Source organism: Leopardus geoffroyi, chromosome D1 (assembly GCF_018350155.1).
Source record: "Leopardus geoffroyi isolate Oge1 chromosome D1, O.geoffroyi_Oge1_pat1.0, whole genome shotgun sequence".
NCBI classification, from domain to species: domain Eukaryota; kingdom Metazoa; phylum Chordata; class Mammalia; order Carnivora; family Felidae; genus Leopardus; species Leopardus geoffroyi.
Window position 1 is genome coordinate 57,924,106 of NC_059329.1, and position 17,139 is coordinate 57,941,244.

At 40.3% G+C, this 17,139-nt stretch overlaps 1 protein-coding gene, 1 non-coding gene and 1 pseudogene across 6 annotated transcripts in view; 2 read left to right on the forward strand and 1 right to left on the reverse strand.

The window, feature by feature from the left end:
• Positions 1-231: 231 nt before the first annotated feature.
• Positions 232-304, forward strand: TRNAK-CUU. Its single transcript has one exon. It is a non-coding gene; the product is annotated as a tRNA-Lys (tRNA).
• Positions 305-1,238: 934 nt separating this feature from the next.
• The window catches only part of PAAF1 (proteasomal ATPase associated factor 1), a 38,307-nt gene continuing 22,406 nt past the window's right edge, over positions 1,239-17,139 (reverse strand). For 2 of the 5 annotated variants that reach the window (XM_045484058.1, XM_045484062.1), the window contains 5 exons: positions 15,554-15,645; positions 13,599-13,714; positions 12,020-12,102; positions 10,002-10,084; positions 5,335-5,769 (listed from right to left, as the gene is read on the reverse strand). In XM_045484058.1, coding sequence (XP_045340014.1) covers positions 5,692-5,769; positions 10,002-10,084; positions 12,020-12,102; positions 13,599-13,714; positions 15,554-15,645 — 452 coding nt within the window. In that variant the 3' untranslated portion in view covers positions 5,335-5,691. Of the gene's footprint in view, positions 2,027-5,334; positions 5,770-10,001; positions 10,085-12,019; positions 12,103-13,414; positions 13,471-13,598; positions 13,715-15,553; positions 15,646-17,139 lie in introns of those variants that run through there. The other 3 variants (XM_045484060.1, XM_045484059.1, XM_045484061.1) reach the window with 3 other exon arrangements.
• Positions 6,411-7,274, forward strand: LOC123602189 (annotated as a pseudogene).

The window sequence follows — 17,139 nt, forward strand, 5'->3', positions numbered from 1 at the left end:
GTATTTTATATTTTAAACAAAGAAACATAAAAGAAAACCTGAAACGTCACACACACACAAAAAGTCCCAATAGAAAAATAGGCAAAAGGCATAAATAGGCATTTTACAATGAAAAACAAATAGCCAGTAAATATAAAAAGATGGTCAAACAAAAAATGCAAATTAAAGTTCACAATGAGATGCTATTTCACATCTATACTGGCAAACATTTAAAAACTTGACCTCAGTGGTGCCTGGCTGGCTCAGTGGGTAGAGCATGTGACTCTTGATCTCAGGGTTGTGAGTTCAAGCCCCATGTTGGGCATAGAGCCTAACTGAAATGAAATGAAATGAAATGAAATGAAATGAAATGAAATGAAATGAAATGAAATGAAATAAAAATACACACACACACACACACACACACACACACACACACACGTACCTTAAAAGAAAATTGAGGGGCGCCTGGGTGGCTCAGTTGGTTAAGTATCACACTTTGGCTCAGGTCATGATCTCAAGGTTCACGGTTCACAAGTTTTAATGTTTAAATAAACATTAAAAAAATTAAAAAAAGAAGAAATTTAAAAGAAAATTGAAATAAAATAAAAACTTGACATCAAGAATTGGTGAGTACGTAAAACAAAAAGGAACTCTCAGACACTGCTATTTTGTCAGTGTAAATTAGAATAACCACATCAGAAAACTGTGACATTCCCTTGCAAAGTTGATGCGCATACCCAAATGTTCAGCATTAACAGTGAATACTATACAGCCTTTGTGCAAATAAGCCACACACACAAATACATACCATTTGCATAAATGATGCCACTTATATAATGTTCAAAAATATGAAAAGATAAATATGTTGTTAGGAATACATGTAGTGATTGCTGTGCTGGAGCTGGTTGTAACAGCTTGGAACAAATTGGCAAATGCTATCAGGGCTATTTTTTTCCTTCTGGTGAGCTAGTTAAATATTAACAAGTACATGCATAGTAGTGAGTAAGTAAAATAATAAATAAAAGCAAGAGAATACTAAACAGAGAGGGGCACACAGGGGCAACATTCCTTCAATAAAGAATATTCCTTTTTTTTTTTTTTTAACATGTTTTATTTATTTTTGAGAGAGAGAGAAAGAGAAACAAAGTATGAGCAGGGAAGGGGCAGAGAGAGAGGGAGACACAGAATGGGAAGCAGGCTCCAGGTTCTGAGCTGTCAGCACAGAGCCCGATGCGGGGCTCAAACTCATGGACCATGAGATCATGACCTGAGCTGAAGTCGGACACTTAACCAGCTGAGCCACCCAGGCGCCCCTTTAAACTGATTTCTTAGCCACAGTTGCCTCTTTGTAAAGTAAAAATACGGCATTATTTTTTATTTTTTGCATTTCTGAGCTTTCTTGTGAATTTTAATCTCCATTTATTTAACCACTGAAGTTGAGCATCTTTTCATGTGATTGGCCATATTTTACTTTTTTATTACCAGAAAAAAAGATGTTATTAAAAATTAAACCCAGAGGGTTGGGTGAGAACCTTGCTCAGCCTGGGACTGGCTGAGGTGAATGCAGGGGACTCCATGTAAGGAGCACCAAGTGTGCAGGGGCTGGAGTGAAAGGGGAGGTGGTTTGTGTAGTTGTCAGATTGGTTACTCACAGAAGTATTGAGCAAATAAGTGAAATATTGAGGATTATGAGAGCCAAGTTTCTCACTGTTGGAGGAAGGAGGTATATATGCAGACTAGAATAATCCCAGTGGAGTTGGACTGGAATTGGGAGACACCAGTGTGAACTCATGAACTTTAGTGTATATCTAGAATGCTGGATGTAGAAATATAGACATATATATGTACTGTCCACTGGTAGGGACTAGAAGCAATAATACCCCCCAAACAAAGAATATACATATAGTGCCCAGACTTGATTTCCAAATCCATTCTCCACTAAAAAGAACTGAAGCCATCTAGACAAATGACTGATTCCAGGACTGGGGTGGGGAAGTATAAGATGAAGCTTGAATATCTTGTAGTATCAGAAAATATGGAAGTGCTAAAAGAAAGATAGAAACATGTCAAAAGGACATAGGATCCAGCTTGAAGGAGCTACCACTGGCTCAGCTGGGACAATTTAAACACCACAAGAAATCATAGTAATAATGGATTATAATCCATAGAATAAAATATGAATCCATGTGTAGTCCACACTAATAGATCTATGATGAATGAGTGAATTAGTAATTAAGTAAGTGGGGGAGAAGGGAAAGCTCTACCTTATAGTAGAAAGCAAATTATAAATGAAAAAGAATGATGAAATTATAAAATCACCTTTTGGCAATTGTAGTAGGAATAACTGGCTCAGACAGAAATCAACAAATGCTGAAACTAAATGATGCAAGTTGTATGAGGAATAGGATATTTATAGTCTCAAAGTAGCTCTCCACAAAATAGTAACTTTGCCATGGACAAACCTGGTAGACACCATTTTAACCAGCTGATTATAATAAAAAAGATGGACAAACCAAGTGTTGGCAGTGTTGGCAAGGACATGGAGAAAATAAGAACCTGTATACACCACTGCTGAGAATGTAAAATGGTGCAGCCACTCGGAAAACAGGTGGCGGTCTTAAAATGCTAAACATAGAGTTACTATATCCTTGCAATTTTTCTGAAGGTGTGAAATTACTTCAAAGTGAAAAGTAAATTAGAAAAAAATGTATCCACAAAGAGACGTGTTCAAGAAAAAGAAACCTTTACGGGGCACCTGGGTGGCTCAGTCGGTTAAGCATCCAACTCTTGATCGCGGTTCAGGTCTTGATTTTATGGTTTGTGGGACCAAGTCCAGCACTGGGCTCTGCATGGACAGTGCAGAGCCTGCTTGGGATTCTCTCTCTCCCTCTCTGTCCTTCCCCAATTGCACGCTCTCTCTCTCTCTCAAAGTAAATAAATTTTTTTTTTAATGTTTATTTATTTTTGAGACAGAGACAAAGCATGAATGGGGGAGGGGCAGAGAGAGAGGGAGACACAGAATCGGAAGCAGGCTCCAGGCTCTGAGCCATCAGCCCAGAGCCCGATGCGGGGCTCGAACTCACGGACCGCGAGATCGTGACCTGAGCTGAAGTCGGACGCTCAACCGACTGAGCCACCCAGGCGCCCCAAATAAATAAAATTTTAAAAAAGAAAAAAGAACAAGAAACCTTTACTTTGCAAGGCTATTGTGAAGACTGTGCCTGGCACCGAATATACGCTCAGTAGCTGATGCCACTGACAGCTTTCCAGATCTCAGGAAGAGGCACTTCTCACAATTAGTCACAAGGGGGCATCTGAAAGCCAGGAAACAAGATGGAGCTTCCCTGGGCCATCACAGCTGCAGAAGGGGGTTGTCCATCCTTCCTTACCCAGAATGCACTCTTCAACCCAAAAGGAAAAAAAAAAAAAGCTTTGTCTGCTGCATACTGGGGCTATTCCATTCAGAGAAGACAAGGCTTTTGGCACCTGAGAGCTAGCCTCTGCTCTTTCTGTTTGAATCTGGATTTTAGGGCAGCTATCAAGGATTGCTGCATCCATCACAACCAGGATATCAACTCTGGAGACCTATGAAAAGGGGCTTATGGATGTGATGGCAGTGGAAAAGAGTGAATCTTGGAACAGGAACTCAGACACACCTGCTATGTGAACTCAGCCATATCCTCCCTCATCCTGTCTTCTTCATCTGACTTCTTAGAGGTTCCCTTTGAACTTCTTTGGATCCAATGTTTCTGAGCTCCGGAATAGGTCCCTTTGGGTCTACCTGACCTTATCACAAATCACTCCTTAAATGAAAATGGTCTAGTCCCAGAGGTCTTGTGACCATGTGGTATAGTAGAAGGAGCACAGGCCTTGGAGACAGACCAAGCAAGGTCCAAAACAAGGGTTTGGTACTTAATTTTTCTTTATTTCTTTTTTTTAAATGTTTGTTTATTTTTGAGAGAGAGAGACAGAATGTGAGTGAGGAAGGGGCAGAGAGAGAGAGGGAGACAAAGAATCCAAAGCAGGCTCCAGGCTTCAAGCTGTCAGCACAGAGCCCAATGCAGGGCTTGAACTCAAGAACTGTGAGATCATGACCTGAGCTGAAGTTGGACACTTAACTGACTGAGCCACCCAGGTGCCCCAGTACTTAATTTCTTGACTCTCAGTTTCCTTGTCTATAAAAAAAAACAATACCATTTCCTTTTTAAGAGTGTTATGAGGATTAAATATATAAATATAGTCCCCAAAATAGAGTAGATACCCAATTATACTCAACAAGTAACAGTATTTTATCTTCACAATTTAGGCATACACAACAGGTAGAAAAAAATGGATTTAAAGATAAAACGTGTTCAAGTTCCTGTTCTCTATGACTCTTGGCAAATCAATTCATCTGAGTCTCACTACCTTCATGTCATAGTGAAGTTATAAAGATTACATGCTGTGAGCCATACTATTATTCCACCCAGGAATTGGCTTTTTCCCCTTAAATAAATCCAGATCTTAGCCTACACTGCCCAGCTCAAGTGTCTAATTTCTAAAGCGTAAATGATAAGGTATTCATACTCTGGAAAGTGTTAAAAAGTACAAAGGTCTAAATGTACTAAGTTAAAAAGAACTCAGAGATTCTAAGTGAAAATAAAACATGGAATATATACATTATGACTCCATTTTTATATTTAGGAAAAAAATAAAAAGAGGTGACCATGTTATACCCTTGCTTAAAACTCTTCCATGGGCTTCTCATGAACCAAATGAAATTGAAGCTTCTTACCTGGCACTCAAGCCCTTTCAATCTGGGTCCTGTCAACCTCTGCAGCCTCATCTCCTAAAGACCAGCCTCACCATCCTACGAGCACCGTGTTCCAGCTATGCCTAAAGTGCCCTTCACTATCTCTTCCTCTATGTTCCAAACTTTAGCATGCATCAGAATCACCTGGCTGGCTCTACCCACAGAATTTCTGATTTAGGGCCGAGGTGGGGCTTAGGAATTTCTATTTCTAACATATTTCCAGATGATACGGATGCAGCTGTTCCAGGGACCACACTTGGACAGCCACTGCCTTTACAACGATAGGATTCAACTTTTATCACCTGTATTTGGGATGATCAACCATGTCAGTTTGCCTAGGACTGAAAGTCACATGTAGCAGAAAATCCCTGCCCAAACTGAGACAGTTTCCCTACCTGTGTAAGAATCTTTCCCAGATTGCTACTTATAGGATATTTACCGCTAACAAGCAGTCTTTCTCTATGGCCAGGTCCACAGGAAGTGCCCAAGACAGGTACTCAATCAACTTGAATGACTCTCTACTGGAGAAAGAATATTTAACCAAGTTTTTCAAATTCAGATTCCTTCAAACACATTCTCTTTATTTCCTTCAGAGAACAGGCTTTAGTCCTCTGGTCACTGTAAACAATTAACACAAATGGTGTTAAGAGCAAACTATAAGCATCCATACCCTTGCCCTGTGTTGTTGGGGGTGAGTTTATATATGGAGCATATGTGAGCTTCTTACTTAGTTCACAGTTGGTTTTATCATGGAATGATATTCCATATTCCATGGGCCAATGTAGCTGACTTTCTGTGACTTCCCAAGGGTGCCCAAGACAATAAAAGCCCATGGTCCTTGAGAAGGACTAATGATTATTCTCTTTGTCAACTAGGGCCAATCTTTTTCATTAACTGGGACTCCTCTTTCCAAGGAGTTAGAGGTCAGAGAGCTGATAGCGTCGCACAAGACCATCTCGACAGCATGTGTAGATCTGCTTCTCCCATGTAGCTACCTGGAACACAAGAGTTCACAGCTCAGAATAAGCCTGGGATTCTTCCATTTCAAAAACAAAGAACCCTGGGGCACCTGGGTGGCTCAGTCAGTTGAGCATCCGACCTCGGCTCGGGTCATGATCTCGCAGTTCGTGAGTTTGAGCCCCGCGTCGGGCTCTGTGCTAACAGCTCAAAGCCTGGGGCCTGCTTCGGATTCTGTGTCTCCCTCTCTCTGACCCTTCCACGCTCGTGCTCTGTCTCTCTCAAAGATAAATAAACGTTAAAAAAAAAATTTTTTTTAAGCTTATTAAAAAATAAAGAGCCCTGTCATTGACCCCCTTTAGTACAAGTGAGTCTAAGAAGCTCTACCAACTCCAAAGACAAGAGGAGAATTATATCCATGATAGGTATTTTAAAAATAGCTGGTGAAGGTTCAGGGTACTTATGACTACAGAACCGAGAAATGAATTATCCAAGTAGAGAGCAAACCTATTAGTGTGGTACATATTTGAGGGCAGAGTGTCTGTACCTGGGAAAGGAGATGATCCATAGGTGGGCCAGGGTATCCCTGAACCTTGTACAACTACATTCAAAGAAGTTCTCAATATGTGTCTGAGGAGGAGTGAGGCACTGCTGGGGCTGTGCAGTGGTACTGGGGGCTATGGTGAGTGCCACTCAGGCTGTGCAGCTCCCAGTGGGGAGGCTCGGCTGCCCCTGCCACCTCGCTTGGTGTGCGCATGGTGCCAGTAGGCTGCCGGCACCACGGATGGGCCAGTGCAGCATCATCTCCTCCAAGATTTCGGAGCTGCTCATCCTCCTCCAGGACTGGTGTTTCTCAACCTCATCTTCAGGGGGAGCTGGCATTTTGCGCTATGTGGAAGCCCATGTCTTCATCACTTACAATGACTCTGACCACTACTTTGCAGATGTATATCCTCTCTTCCCTGCTGCAGTGATCACAGCTGTGGAGCCCGACTTTTCATTTTTGGGCTGATTGGCTGCTGTGCCACAATCTAGGAAAGCTGTTGCAGACTTGCCATGTCTGTCATCATCCTACTCTTGGTTTTTGTCATAGCAGTTGTAGCAGTTTCGGGATACGATTACAGAGCTAAGGTGGAAAGTGAGGTTGATCACAGCATTCAGTGGAACCCTACAATGGAACCAACCAATCATACTGGAGAAATAGAGACTGGTACAAATAAACCAAAAGACAGCCAGCAGCTATAACGGCAGGTTGGCCCACTCCTCCAACCTCCATGCTGAGGGATGTGAGGCTCCTGTTGTGAAAAAGCTGCAAGAAATCATGGTGCATGTTATCTGGGCAGTGCTGGCACTTCCAGCTATTCAGCTGCTAGGCAGGCTGTGTGCACGCATCATATTGTGCAGGAGTAGAGATCTGGCTTATGAGGTCCTCGTCACTGGTGGAATTATGCACAGCAGAAATCGCAAGCCTGAGCTTTTAGTCTTATTTTTCGGATTGTGGAAGGTGAATCAAGCAGGTCTACTGCTGTGTTCATTTAGTTAAACCACACGTAACACAGGTGTTGGGACACAGAAGCTTGGTTCTTCGTATGCTGACCTATGACTTTCTTTTCCCTTGTTCTATCTGACTCTCCATGTTCTTAAATTTTTTTTAAGGTTTAAAAAAATTTGTTTATCTTGAGAGAGAGAGAGCATGTTGTCACATGTGCCTGTACGCAGGGGAGGGGCAGAGAGAGAGAGGAGAGAGAGAATCCCAAGCAGACTCTGAGCTGACAGCATGGAGCCCCAAGTGGGGCTCAATCCCACAAACAATGAGATCATGACCTGAGCTGAAATCAAGAGTTGGATGATTGGGGCGCCTGGGTGGCTCAGTTGGTTAAGCATCCAAATTTGGTTCAGGTCATGATCTCAGGTTTGTGAGCCTGAGCCCCGCATCAGGTGAGCTGGAGCCCCACTTCAGGCTCTGCACTCTCACTCTCTCTCTCTCTCTGCCCCCTCATGGGTTCTCTCTCTCTTCCTCTATCTCTGCCCCTTGCTCACTCACGGTCTCTCGCTCAAAAATAACAAAATATGTAAAATAAAATAGACACTTAACCGTCTCAGCCACCCAGGTGCCCCCCACATCCCTAAGTTTTTAAGTACAACACTGAAGGTTCTAATTTCAGAACCATTTGTGAGCTGAACAGTATGGGAAAATTAAAGGAGGACCTGGGCCTTATTTATTTTTTAGAAAGAAAGAAAATGTGAGTGGGAGAGGGGCAGAGGGGAAGAGAGAGAGAATCTTAAGCAAGCTCCACACTCTGCATGAAGCCCGATGCAGGGCTCAATCCCATGACCTGAGCCAAAATCAAGAGCCAGATGAACAAGCCACCCAGGTGCCCCCAGCGTCCTTTTAAAACAACATATATTGTAGTCCAATAAAACAGCAACTGTACAAAATGGCTAAACTAGATTTTAGAATCATACAGTGTGTATCTTGGTTCATCTTCAAAATCAGACTAAGCTTTGAAACCAGTGTTTATTAATGAAAACTGGCCTTATAGGAGGAGCATAACATATGTGCTCTTTTAAAACAATGTGTGTGTCTTTTTTGTTGTATAACTGAGTCCACTCATCATAAATCTAAACTCATTAGGATTAATGTACCCATGCAGACTAGCAAAATAGTTCGTAGATGGAATCTCAGTTGTAATCCAAGATGTATCACCCTTCAGAAAAAAAAAGAAGCCTGAAACTCAAAGGTTAAGAACCACTAATTTAGTGGAAATAGCAGGAATTCTGGAGGGAACTTAATCTCAGATTTGCAAATCCATAGCTACAGGACCTAAGGCAACTTTTCAACTCACTTTTCTCACTTGTATGGTATGTTAAATCACAATATAGAACACTACACAGAAATTTATAGGGGCGCCTGGGTGGCGCAGTCGGTTAAGCGTCCGACTTCAGCCAGGTCACGATCTCGCGGTCCGGGAGTTCGAGCCCCGCGTCAGGCTCTGGGCTGATGGCTCAGAGCCTGGAGCCTGTTTCAGATTCTGTGTCTCCCTCTCTCTCTGCCCCTCCCCCGTTCATGCTCTGTCTCTCTCTGTCCCAAAAATAAATAAATGTTGAAAAAAAAAATTTAAAAAAAAAAAAAAAAAAAAAAAAAAAAGAAATTTATAAATATGAAGTGGATCTAGGGGCGCTTGGGAGGCCCAGCTGGCTAAACGTCCAACTTCAGCCCAGGTCATGATCTTACATTTTGTGAGTTTGAGCCCCGCATTGGACTCTGTGCTGACAGCTCAGAGCCCAGAGCCTGCTTTGGATTCTGTGTCTCCCTTTCTCTCCGCCCCCATTCTGCTCATGCTCTGTTTCTCTCTCAAAAATAAATAATAAAACATTAAAAAAAAATGAAGTGGATCTATATGCATTTATCTGAAAAGAGCTCCAAGATGTTAAGTAAAAAAAAAAGTTATACAACAATACATATAGAATGATCCCAATTATGTACAAACTAAAAATAAAACTGTATTATTTACATAAATACATAAACACAAGATGTAAGTGCAGATTGTCCAAAAATAGTCTGAAAGATACATGCCGAACTATTAATGCTACTTACTTCTGGAAAGAAGAGTGAAACTAAAAAGTTCTTATAAGAGACTTTTAATTTTAAGTCTGTATAATTTTGTACTGTTTGAATTTTTAGAGGTATGTATTAAATGTATAAAAACAAGAGAAATCATAATACCTATACTTTAACAATAATAGCAACAAAACAAGATGATACACGTAAAACATCCAAACATCCAGCAGAATGTCTGGTCAATAGATATTTCCCCTTTCGTTTTTCTCTTTCCGCTCTAATCAAATGAGTGAACTTTATTATTTCTTTAAAAAACAATTTTTTTAACGTTTATTTATTATTGAGAAACAGAGAGAGACAGAGCATGAGCATGGGAGGGGCAGAGAAAGGAGGAAACACAGAATCCAAAGCAGGCTCCAGGCTCTGAGCTGTCAGCACAGAGCCCGACATGGGGCTCCAACTCACAAAATGCAAGATCATGACCTTAGCCGAAGTCAGACACTTAACCGACTGAGCCGCCCAGGTGCCCCTCAAATGAGTGAACTTTAAATAATAATAATGACAGATGTAAAACCACTTCTGACTCAAAACTCTTTCTGTGTTCTATCTCACCCCTAAGTATTTTATCATCCTGAATGCCCACCAAGTAGCTGGATTCAATCCCCTCACAAGCCTTAGATCCCAGGTGAGAATCACCCAGGCCTGTACCTTGTACACAGGGTCACAGTCAGCCCCAGTGAGCTCAATGAGATAGTCTAGGTCTTGCTGGACAATGAAACAGCTTCCATCACCTAAAAGGCAAAAGAAAAAATCAGATAACTGAAGAGAAAGCTGCATACAAAGGAGTTTAAACTCAGTATTTTAGTTTATTTCTGTACATCACTAGCCGAAAGAAGATTGTCCCAAGACTGAGAATGGCAAATAGATCTCATTATATGGGTCAAATATGAGGACCTACAGTGGTTGCCTAGAATGCTGAGCTAGAGGATTTGAAGGCCAAGTGTAAGCTCAGTGGGAAAAAGGGCCGTCTTTGATTAGCAATACCTGCCAAAGGCACAGAGCAAGCAACTGCGGGTTATATGTCTGATTACAAACTTATCCTGGACAAGGATTTTTTAACAGATAACTGGTCTACACAAATATTTTAAGAAAAATCTGTGCTCCCAAATTATTCTTCAATCTATAAATTTGACCACATAAAACTAGGCAAAGGAGCAAAGTTGTTATAACAAGAAAATAAAAGCATATCTAATTTTTAAACTTAATTTTCTCAAAAGAATGTGGACAAATGAGACTTGAGATGATCTATAAACTGCTGAATGAGGTAATTTTTGTTTTTGTTTTTTTTACTTAATATAAAAATAGTACATGCTAATTGAAGAAAACTTTAAAAATGAAACAGAAGTAAAAAAAAATAACCCATAATCTACCAAAGATAATCATTGCTAATATTTTAATGTTATTTTCCAATCTTTTCTGTGAAAATTTTTCTTTTACATGGTTGAGAGCATACTGCATAAAAGAATACCTTTATGCATGAAATTTTTCTGAGCAACACTGTGACTTTGTATAGAACCCGGGAAAAAATTTTTTTGATTTAATTAACCTTTTCAAGCTTTTTAAAATTTGAAAAACTGCGGTCCAAAACTATCTGTTAATCAATTTTATTTTAAGTTATTTGTTAACCAATCTATATCCCAACCAACAGCATACAGGAGACTGTATCCTTTCTTATGTTATTATTATAAATCATCTTTTTAATAAAAGAATTATCTTTTAGAGATAAATATTGACAGGTGAAATAATACAATGTTTGTGATATGTTTCAAAATATATTAAGGGTTGGAGATTGTATGGGAATGGGCAAAACAAGATGAAACAGGAATAGCCATAAATTGGTAATAGTTGAAGCTGGATAGTCAGGTTCATTATTCTATTCCCTCTACCTTAGTATCTGTTTGACAATTTCTATAATAAAAATTGTTTAATCTGGCAGGAGATTCTAATAACTTTCTTTTATTAGCCTTAGTTTTGTCATCTGAAAACAGAGTTATATTATGATGAATAAGGTATAGTCATTACTCTCAAGGAACCTGGACTAGAGGGGGATATAGACAATTATAATGTAGAGTGATAAACACTATATGATAAACAAAGTATGCCAAAGAATGGTGGAGGACCATGCCCTTAACCCTGCCATAGACCAGGCATTTAAACCTATATTTATTTATTAAAAAATTTTTTTTAATGTTTATTCATTTTTGAGACGCAGACAAAAAGACAGAGCACGAGCAGGGGAAGGGCAGAGACAGAGGGAGACACAGAATCTGAAGCAGGCTCCAGGCTCTGAGCTGTTAGCACAGTTTGATATGGGGCTTGAACCCACAAACTGTGAGATCATGACCTGAGCCAAAACTGGACACTTAACCAAGTCACACAAGTGCCCCTATTTATTTATTTTTTAAATGTTTATTTATTTTGGGAGAGAGAGAGAGAGACAGTATGCATGAGTGGGGTAAGGGCAGAGAGAGAGAGAGAGAGAATCCCAAGCAGGCTCTGTGCTGTCAGCGCAGAGCCCAATGTGGGGCTGGATCCCACAAACGATGATATCTTGACCTGAGCCAAAATCGAGAGTCAGGCATTCAACTGAGGGAGCCACCCAAGTGCCCCTAAATCCATGTTTAAATGAACTACAGGAAACTCTCTCATCTGGCTACTGGACCCACCTTGACTAGCAATGAATCCATCTCTGAAACTTAGCAGGGACAGAACCGGTGCTCCTGACCTGTGGATGACTTGTACTGGAACCCTAGGATTCAAAAAAAGGGGCGATTGCACTTTCTTTCTTCAAAAGCAATGCTTGACAGTATTCAACATATAGTACTAACCATACAAAAGCAAACAAGACGAATGTGGACAGAGATTAAACATTCACACAGTTTCTTTCTTGGCAAGATCCTTAAAGGTCATCCATGCAAAACTGCCTTGAAGCGAATCTAAATATGTCACTAACTAAACAAGTCATTGAGCCAAATGAACTAAGCCACCACAAATAACTCCAGTTTTTAGGGGAGCCCTGATAAGAGTTTAAGACAACAATGTTAACAACATGTTAATTATTTTGCTTATAGACAGAATTAAGACAATTGCAAAATATTAAAAATGTCAGGACTCTTTAAAATGAAAGACAAAGGTGAGAATCAATTTAATATATATGTAAGGCTGATTTTCTAATAATGATCAGAGATTCCCTATCCCCACAGGGCAAAAACAAGTAAAAAAGTAAAGTAAGTTAAATTATGGGAGAAAAGGTACAAGGTGATCACTCCTTCGTTGGAATTTCTTCACTACTCTTGGAATAAAGTCCAAACTCCTCTGGATGGCTTGCAAGTTCTTTCTAAACAAACTCCTGCTTTCCTGTCTGGCATCACTCCTCCCTCCTACCCAGTCTGTATCATACATATTTGTCATATTTTAGAGATCCCTGAAAGTGCCATACGTGTCTTCACCCTGCTCTATATGTTATTCTATCAAGGCAGGCCCCTTCTTCTTTATTTGTTAACTTTCTACTGGACAAAATCCAATAAAATCCTCATTTCCTTGGAGAAGAGGTGCTTTCTCAAATTCCTGTGTAGAGCACTGATCACACCTGCATCACAACAGTCTTTTAGCTGCCCATTTTTACTGTCAGACTCCAACTGCCTCAAAGGCAGAGTCTGTATCTTTTATTTCTGTTTTTCAGTGCCCACAAAAGCCATTCATTTAATGTCAACTGAACAAAGAAAAGAAATGAAAGGAAGAAAGGACAGAAATTGGAGAAACTGTTAAATCCTGGGGCAGAGGGGTTGCTTGATTTTCTCTGGGTATCTGTAAGACCAGAATAAGGCCTGTTTCAGACAGGTTATGATCCAAGCTAAACAAAGAAACACAGCTGGCTTGCATGAACTAAAAATGATCAATCTTAGGCCAACCCAGATTTAATACCACTGAGTAAAATACTGAGCTCCTTAAAATTACAAGTTCTACACAATCATTTAAGTGAAATGTTAGTTCATTATTTAAGCTTAGATTCCACAGTAATCACTACAATAGAACAATCATGACAGCATGAATCAAATTACCTTTTAATATGATTCCAGGAATAATAAGAACAATCAGACAACTCAAACCGGAAAACCTTTATAAATGGAAAAATACACCCTTGATTCAACAGTCATCTCCATGCTATCCTAAATCAATGTTAAAGCTAATAAAAATTTCCACTCTGTAAGAAGACCTGCATCATGCAAATGAGTGGTGACTCACCTCGGACTCCTCACGTCCAGCTGATAAATGTTTCCATCTTGTGTCCCAGCCAATAACAAGAAGCCAGAGAGAAAAGTGCAGCAGTTGAAGGCATCTGAGCCAACAAAGAGGAACACCTGGGAACAAGCAGGAGCCAAAACTGCTGTTTAAAGATGAATTTGTTTTCAGGAATAAACAGCCACCAAAAAAAGAAAATTCTCCTATTTTTAGAGAAATTTTCTTTCTTCTCCCTTTTAACATTCTCGATCTAAATTCACCAACAATGGAGGAGGAACCACTCTCATGATTTCAGGAACCTGAGGCTCCCTGAGTACTTCAGCAGTTTATGTAATACCATACCCTAAGGTGGCAGTTTTCAAACTATTACCCCTCAATACATTGACTCATAGGATCCTCAATACCCCAAATCCTTCTTCTCCTGCTTTTCATTAGAACCTTCCATTTGAGAAACACTTGAAATTCACACATTTAAATTTTGCTTCGTGTCATTTCTAACAACCTTTTGAAGGGAGACACTATGTAGGAAAAGAAACAAGCTTCAATGAAGTGGCAACTTAAAGAATTACAGGGGCACGCAGGTGGCTCAGTTGGTTGGGTGTCCGATTCTTGGTTTCGGCTCAGGTCATGGTCTCACAGTTGTGGGATCGAGCCCCGTGTTGGGCTCAGCACTGGGCATGGAGACTGCTTGAGATTCTCTCTCTCCCTATCTGCCCCCCGCACCCCCCCCCCCGCCACTGCTCACTCACTCACTCACTCACTCTCTTTCTCTCTCAAAAATATTGCTAAAAAATAAAAATTAAAAATTATAATTCTCCCCATGTGCCTGAAAAAGGAAATTATCAGATTTTTATGTATTCTGTACTATTAGTTCAATGTGATCGTTTCTCCTTCAAATGTTCTAAAAAGGAAAGAAAAAAACCCAGCCAAGCAAACAAAACCTGTGATTTCTCATTGGAAGGAAAAGTCAACATGGAAATTCAGAGTGCAAAAGCAATATGATAAAAAAGAGTGATGTTCCTGGAACGTCATTTCTGAAAATGGAAACATCACTAGCACAATGAAGTAACGAGAAGAAATGAAATACAAAACCTGTGGGTGTCTGGGTGGCCCAGTCAGTTAGGTGTCTGACTTTGGCTCAGGTCTTGATCTCATGGTTCGTGAGTTTGAGCCCTGCATTAGGCTCTGTACCGACAGCTCTGAGCCTGGAGACTGCTTCTCTCTCTGCCCCCCACCCCCCCCCCCCCCCCCCGCTCTCTTTCTTTTTCTCAAAAATAAATAAACATTAAAAAAATAAACAAAAAAAACCTGTGGCCAAACCCAATCATTAAAGTTGTTTGGGTGATGTTGACAGGAACTGGAAAGAAAATTTAAAAGTTGAATCCCAGGGAACTCAGAGCTTAATGAAGAGCACAGTCTTGCCCAGCAAAACCTCAGAGCCTGAAGGAAGAAAACTAAACTAATTCTTCCATAAAAGACATTCTGGCCACTAATTGATCAAAAGCCCTGAACGTATGAGTCCTTTACTCAGAATTTCTTCACATTACTTTGGACACAGAAGGGAATCTACACAACCTCATCATTTTATATATAGCATACTAAGGCCCAGAGAGAAAGTGACTAAACAAAGCTCACAATGCAGTAGAGCATTTAATCCTTATCACATAACCCTAGAAGGTGAGTACTACTATGCCTAGTTTGGTGACAAGGAAACTGAGGCTCAGAATGGTTAAGTAACCTGTTCAATGTCACAGCCATTGTGGAGGAGCTAGGATGTGAATGTTGCCCTTAACCCAAAACCTCTGTTCTTAATCATTACACTTTACTGTTCCTTATTCCTGCAGCTTCCTCAAAAGGTGAACACAGGGAGCAAACAGAAATGTTTCCAAAACAGCCTTTCAAAAATCAGAGTGACCCAGGTTGCACCAGAGTTCAAAAGTCTTAGAGGAACCACTTGCCGGCTGCCTGCTCTGCAGTCCCAAGCACTGAAGTTTCTTATCTTCCCGTGCCAACAGCAGCATTTTCGACTCTGTTCCAACCTCCCGTTCACCTGCATGACAGATGAGCCAAGTTAACAGTGGGCAAGGCTGATCAGCTGGCTGTGCCCAGAAAGCAGATACTGATGGCTGTCTACTGAATTACTGTTAGTGATTAACTTACTAACTTAAAAAAACATTATGTTCTATATCTGGACTTTTGATATTGTTTATATGACTGTACACATATGTCAAAATTCACAGAACTGACATTTTAAAAAGAATGACTTTTGGGGTGCCTGGCTGGCTCAGTCAGTACTGCATGCAACTTTTGATCTTAGCATTGTAAGTTGGAGCCCCATGATGGGGGTAGAGATTACTTAATAAATAAATAAGTTAATCTGAACAAAATAGTCTCTCCCCTCAAGGCTCTTATGGTCTGTAGTCAATGAAATTTATTCATTCACTAAACAAATCTTTAGTGAGGGTCTACTACATATCAGACACTATCCTAGTAATATACAAATAGCATACACAAATAATAACATAGTAACAGTAATATATAAACAGACAAGGTCCTTACTCTCAAGAATTCTAGTGGAAAGAGGAAATAGTGGAGTAGGTAAATAAACAAATAGGATATTTTCAGACAGTGATGAGTTCCACAAAGGAAACAAAACAGAAAAGTATGATCAAAAGTGAGTAGACAGTGGAAGAAGAGTGAGGAAGGTAACTTTAAATTTAAACTTCAACTTTAAAAAAACTCCAGGGAGGCCATTTTTCAACTGAGACCTGAATGGTAACCAAAAGGTAGTCATGCAAAGAACTTTTGGAAGTACATTCCAGACTAAGGGAAGAACAAGGCAGAGACCAAGAGGCTGGCAAAGTTTGTAGTGATGAAAGAACAGACAGAAGGCCTGTGGCTGGAACGTGGCGGGTCTAGCAGAGGGCAGTATGACATGAGGCTAGAGAGGAACGAGGAGGTTAGAAAGTGTAAGGGTTTGTGATAAGCCAAAGAAGGGGCTAGGATTTTAATATATGTATAAAAGGAGGCTACTGGAGGAGAGTAGGAACAAAGGAGAGAGACATAACTTATGTTTTTTTAAATGACCACAAAAGTTGCTCTCAGGAGAATGGATTACAGGAGATGAGTACAGGCAACAGATGATGACAGACCAGAACACGATGCTAGGAGGAAGGGAGAAGAAGAGGGCAGGTGGAAAAATCAGAAACAATCTGTAGACTGTAGGTAGAGATGACAGAGTCTGCTAACATAGGACATGAGAAAAGGTGGGATGGATTGTGAATGATCATTCAAATAGGTAGATGGTAGTGCCATTTACTGAGACGGGACAAAATACAGATTTGGGGTGGAGGAAAATAAAATATTCCATGCTAGGTAAGGTTAAGTTTGAGCTGTCTATCAGACATCTAAAGAGTCTGAAACTCAGGAAAGAGGTCTATACATTAGACCTAGAGCTCAATCTCACAAACTGAACCATGAGATCATAACCTAAGCCTGTTTGGGATTCTTTGTCTTCCCCTCTCTGCCTCTCCCCTGAGCATGC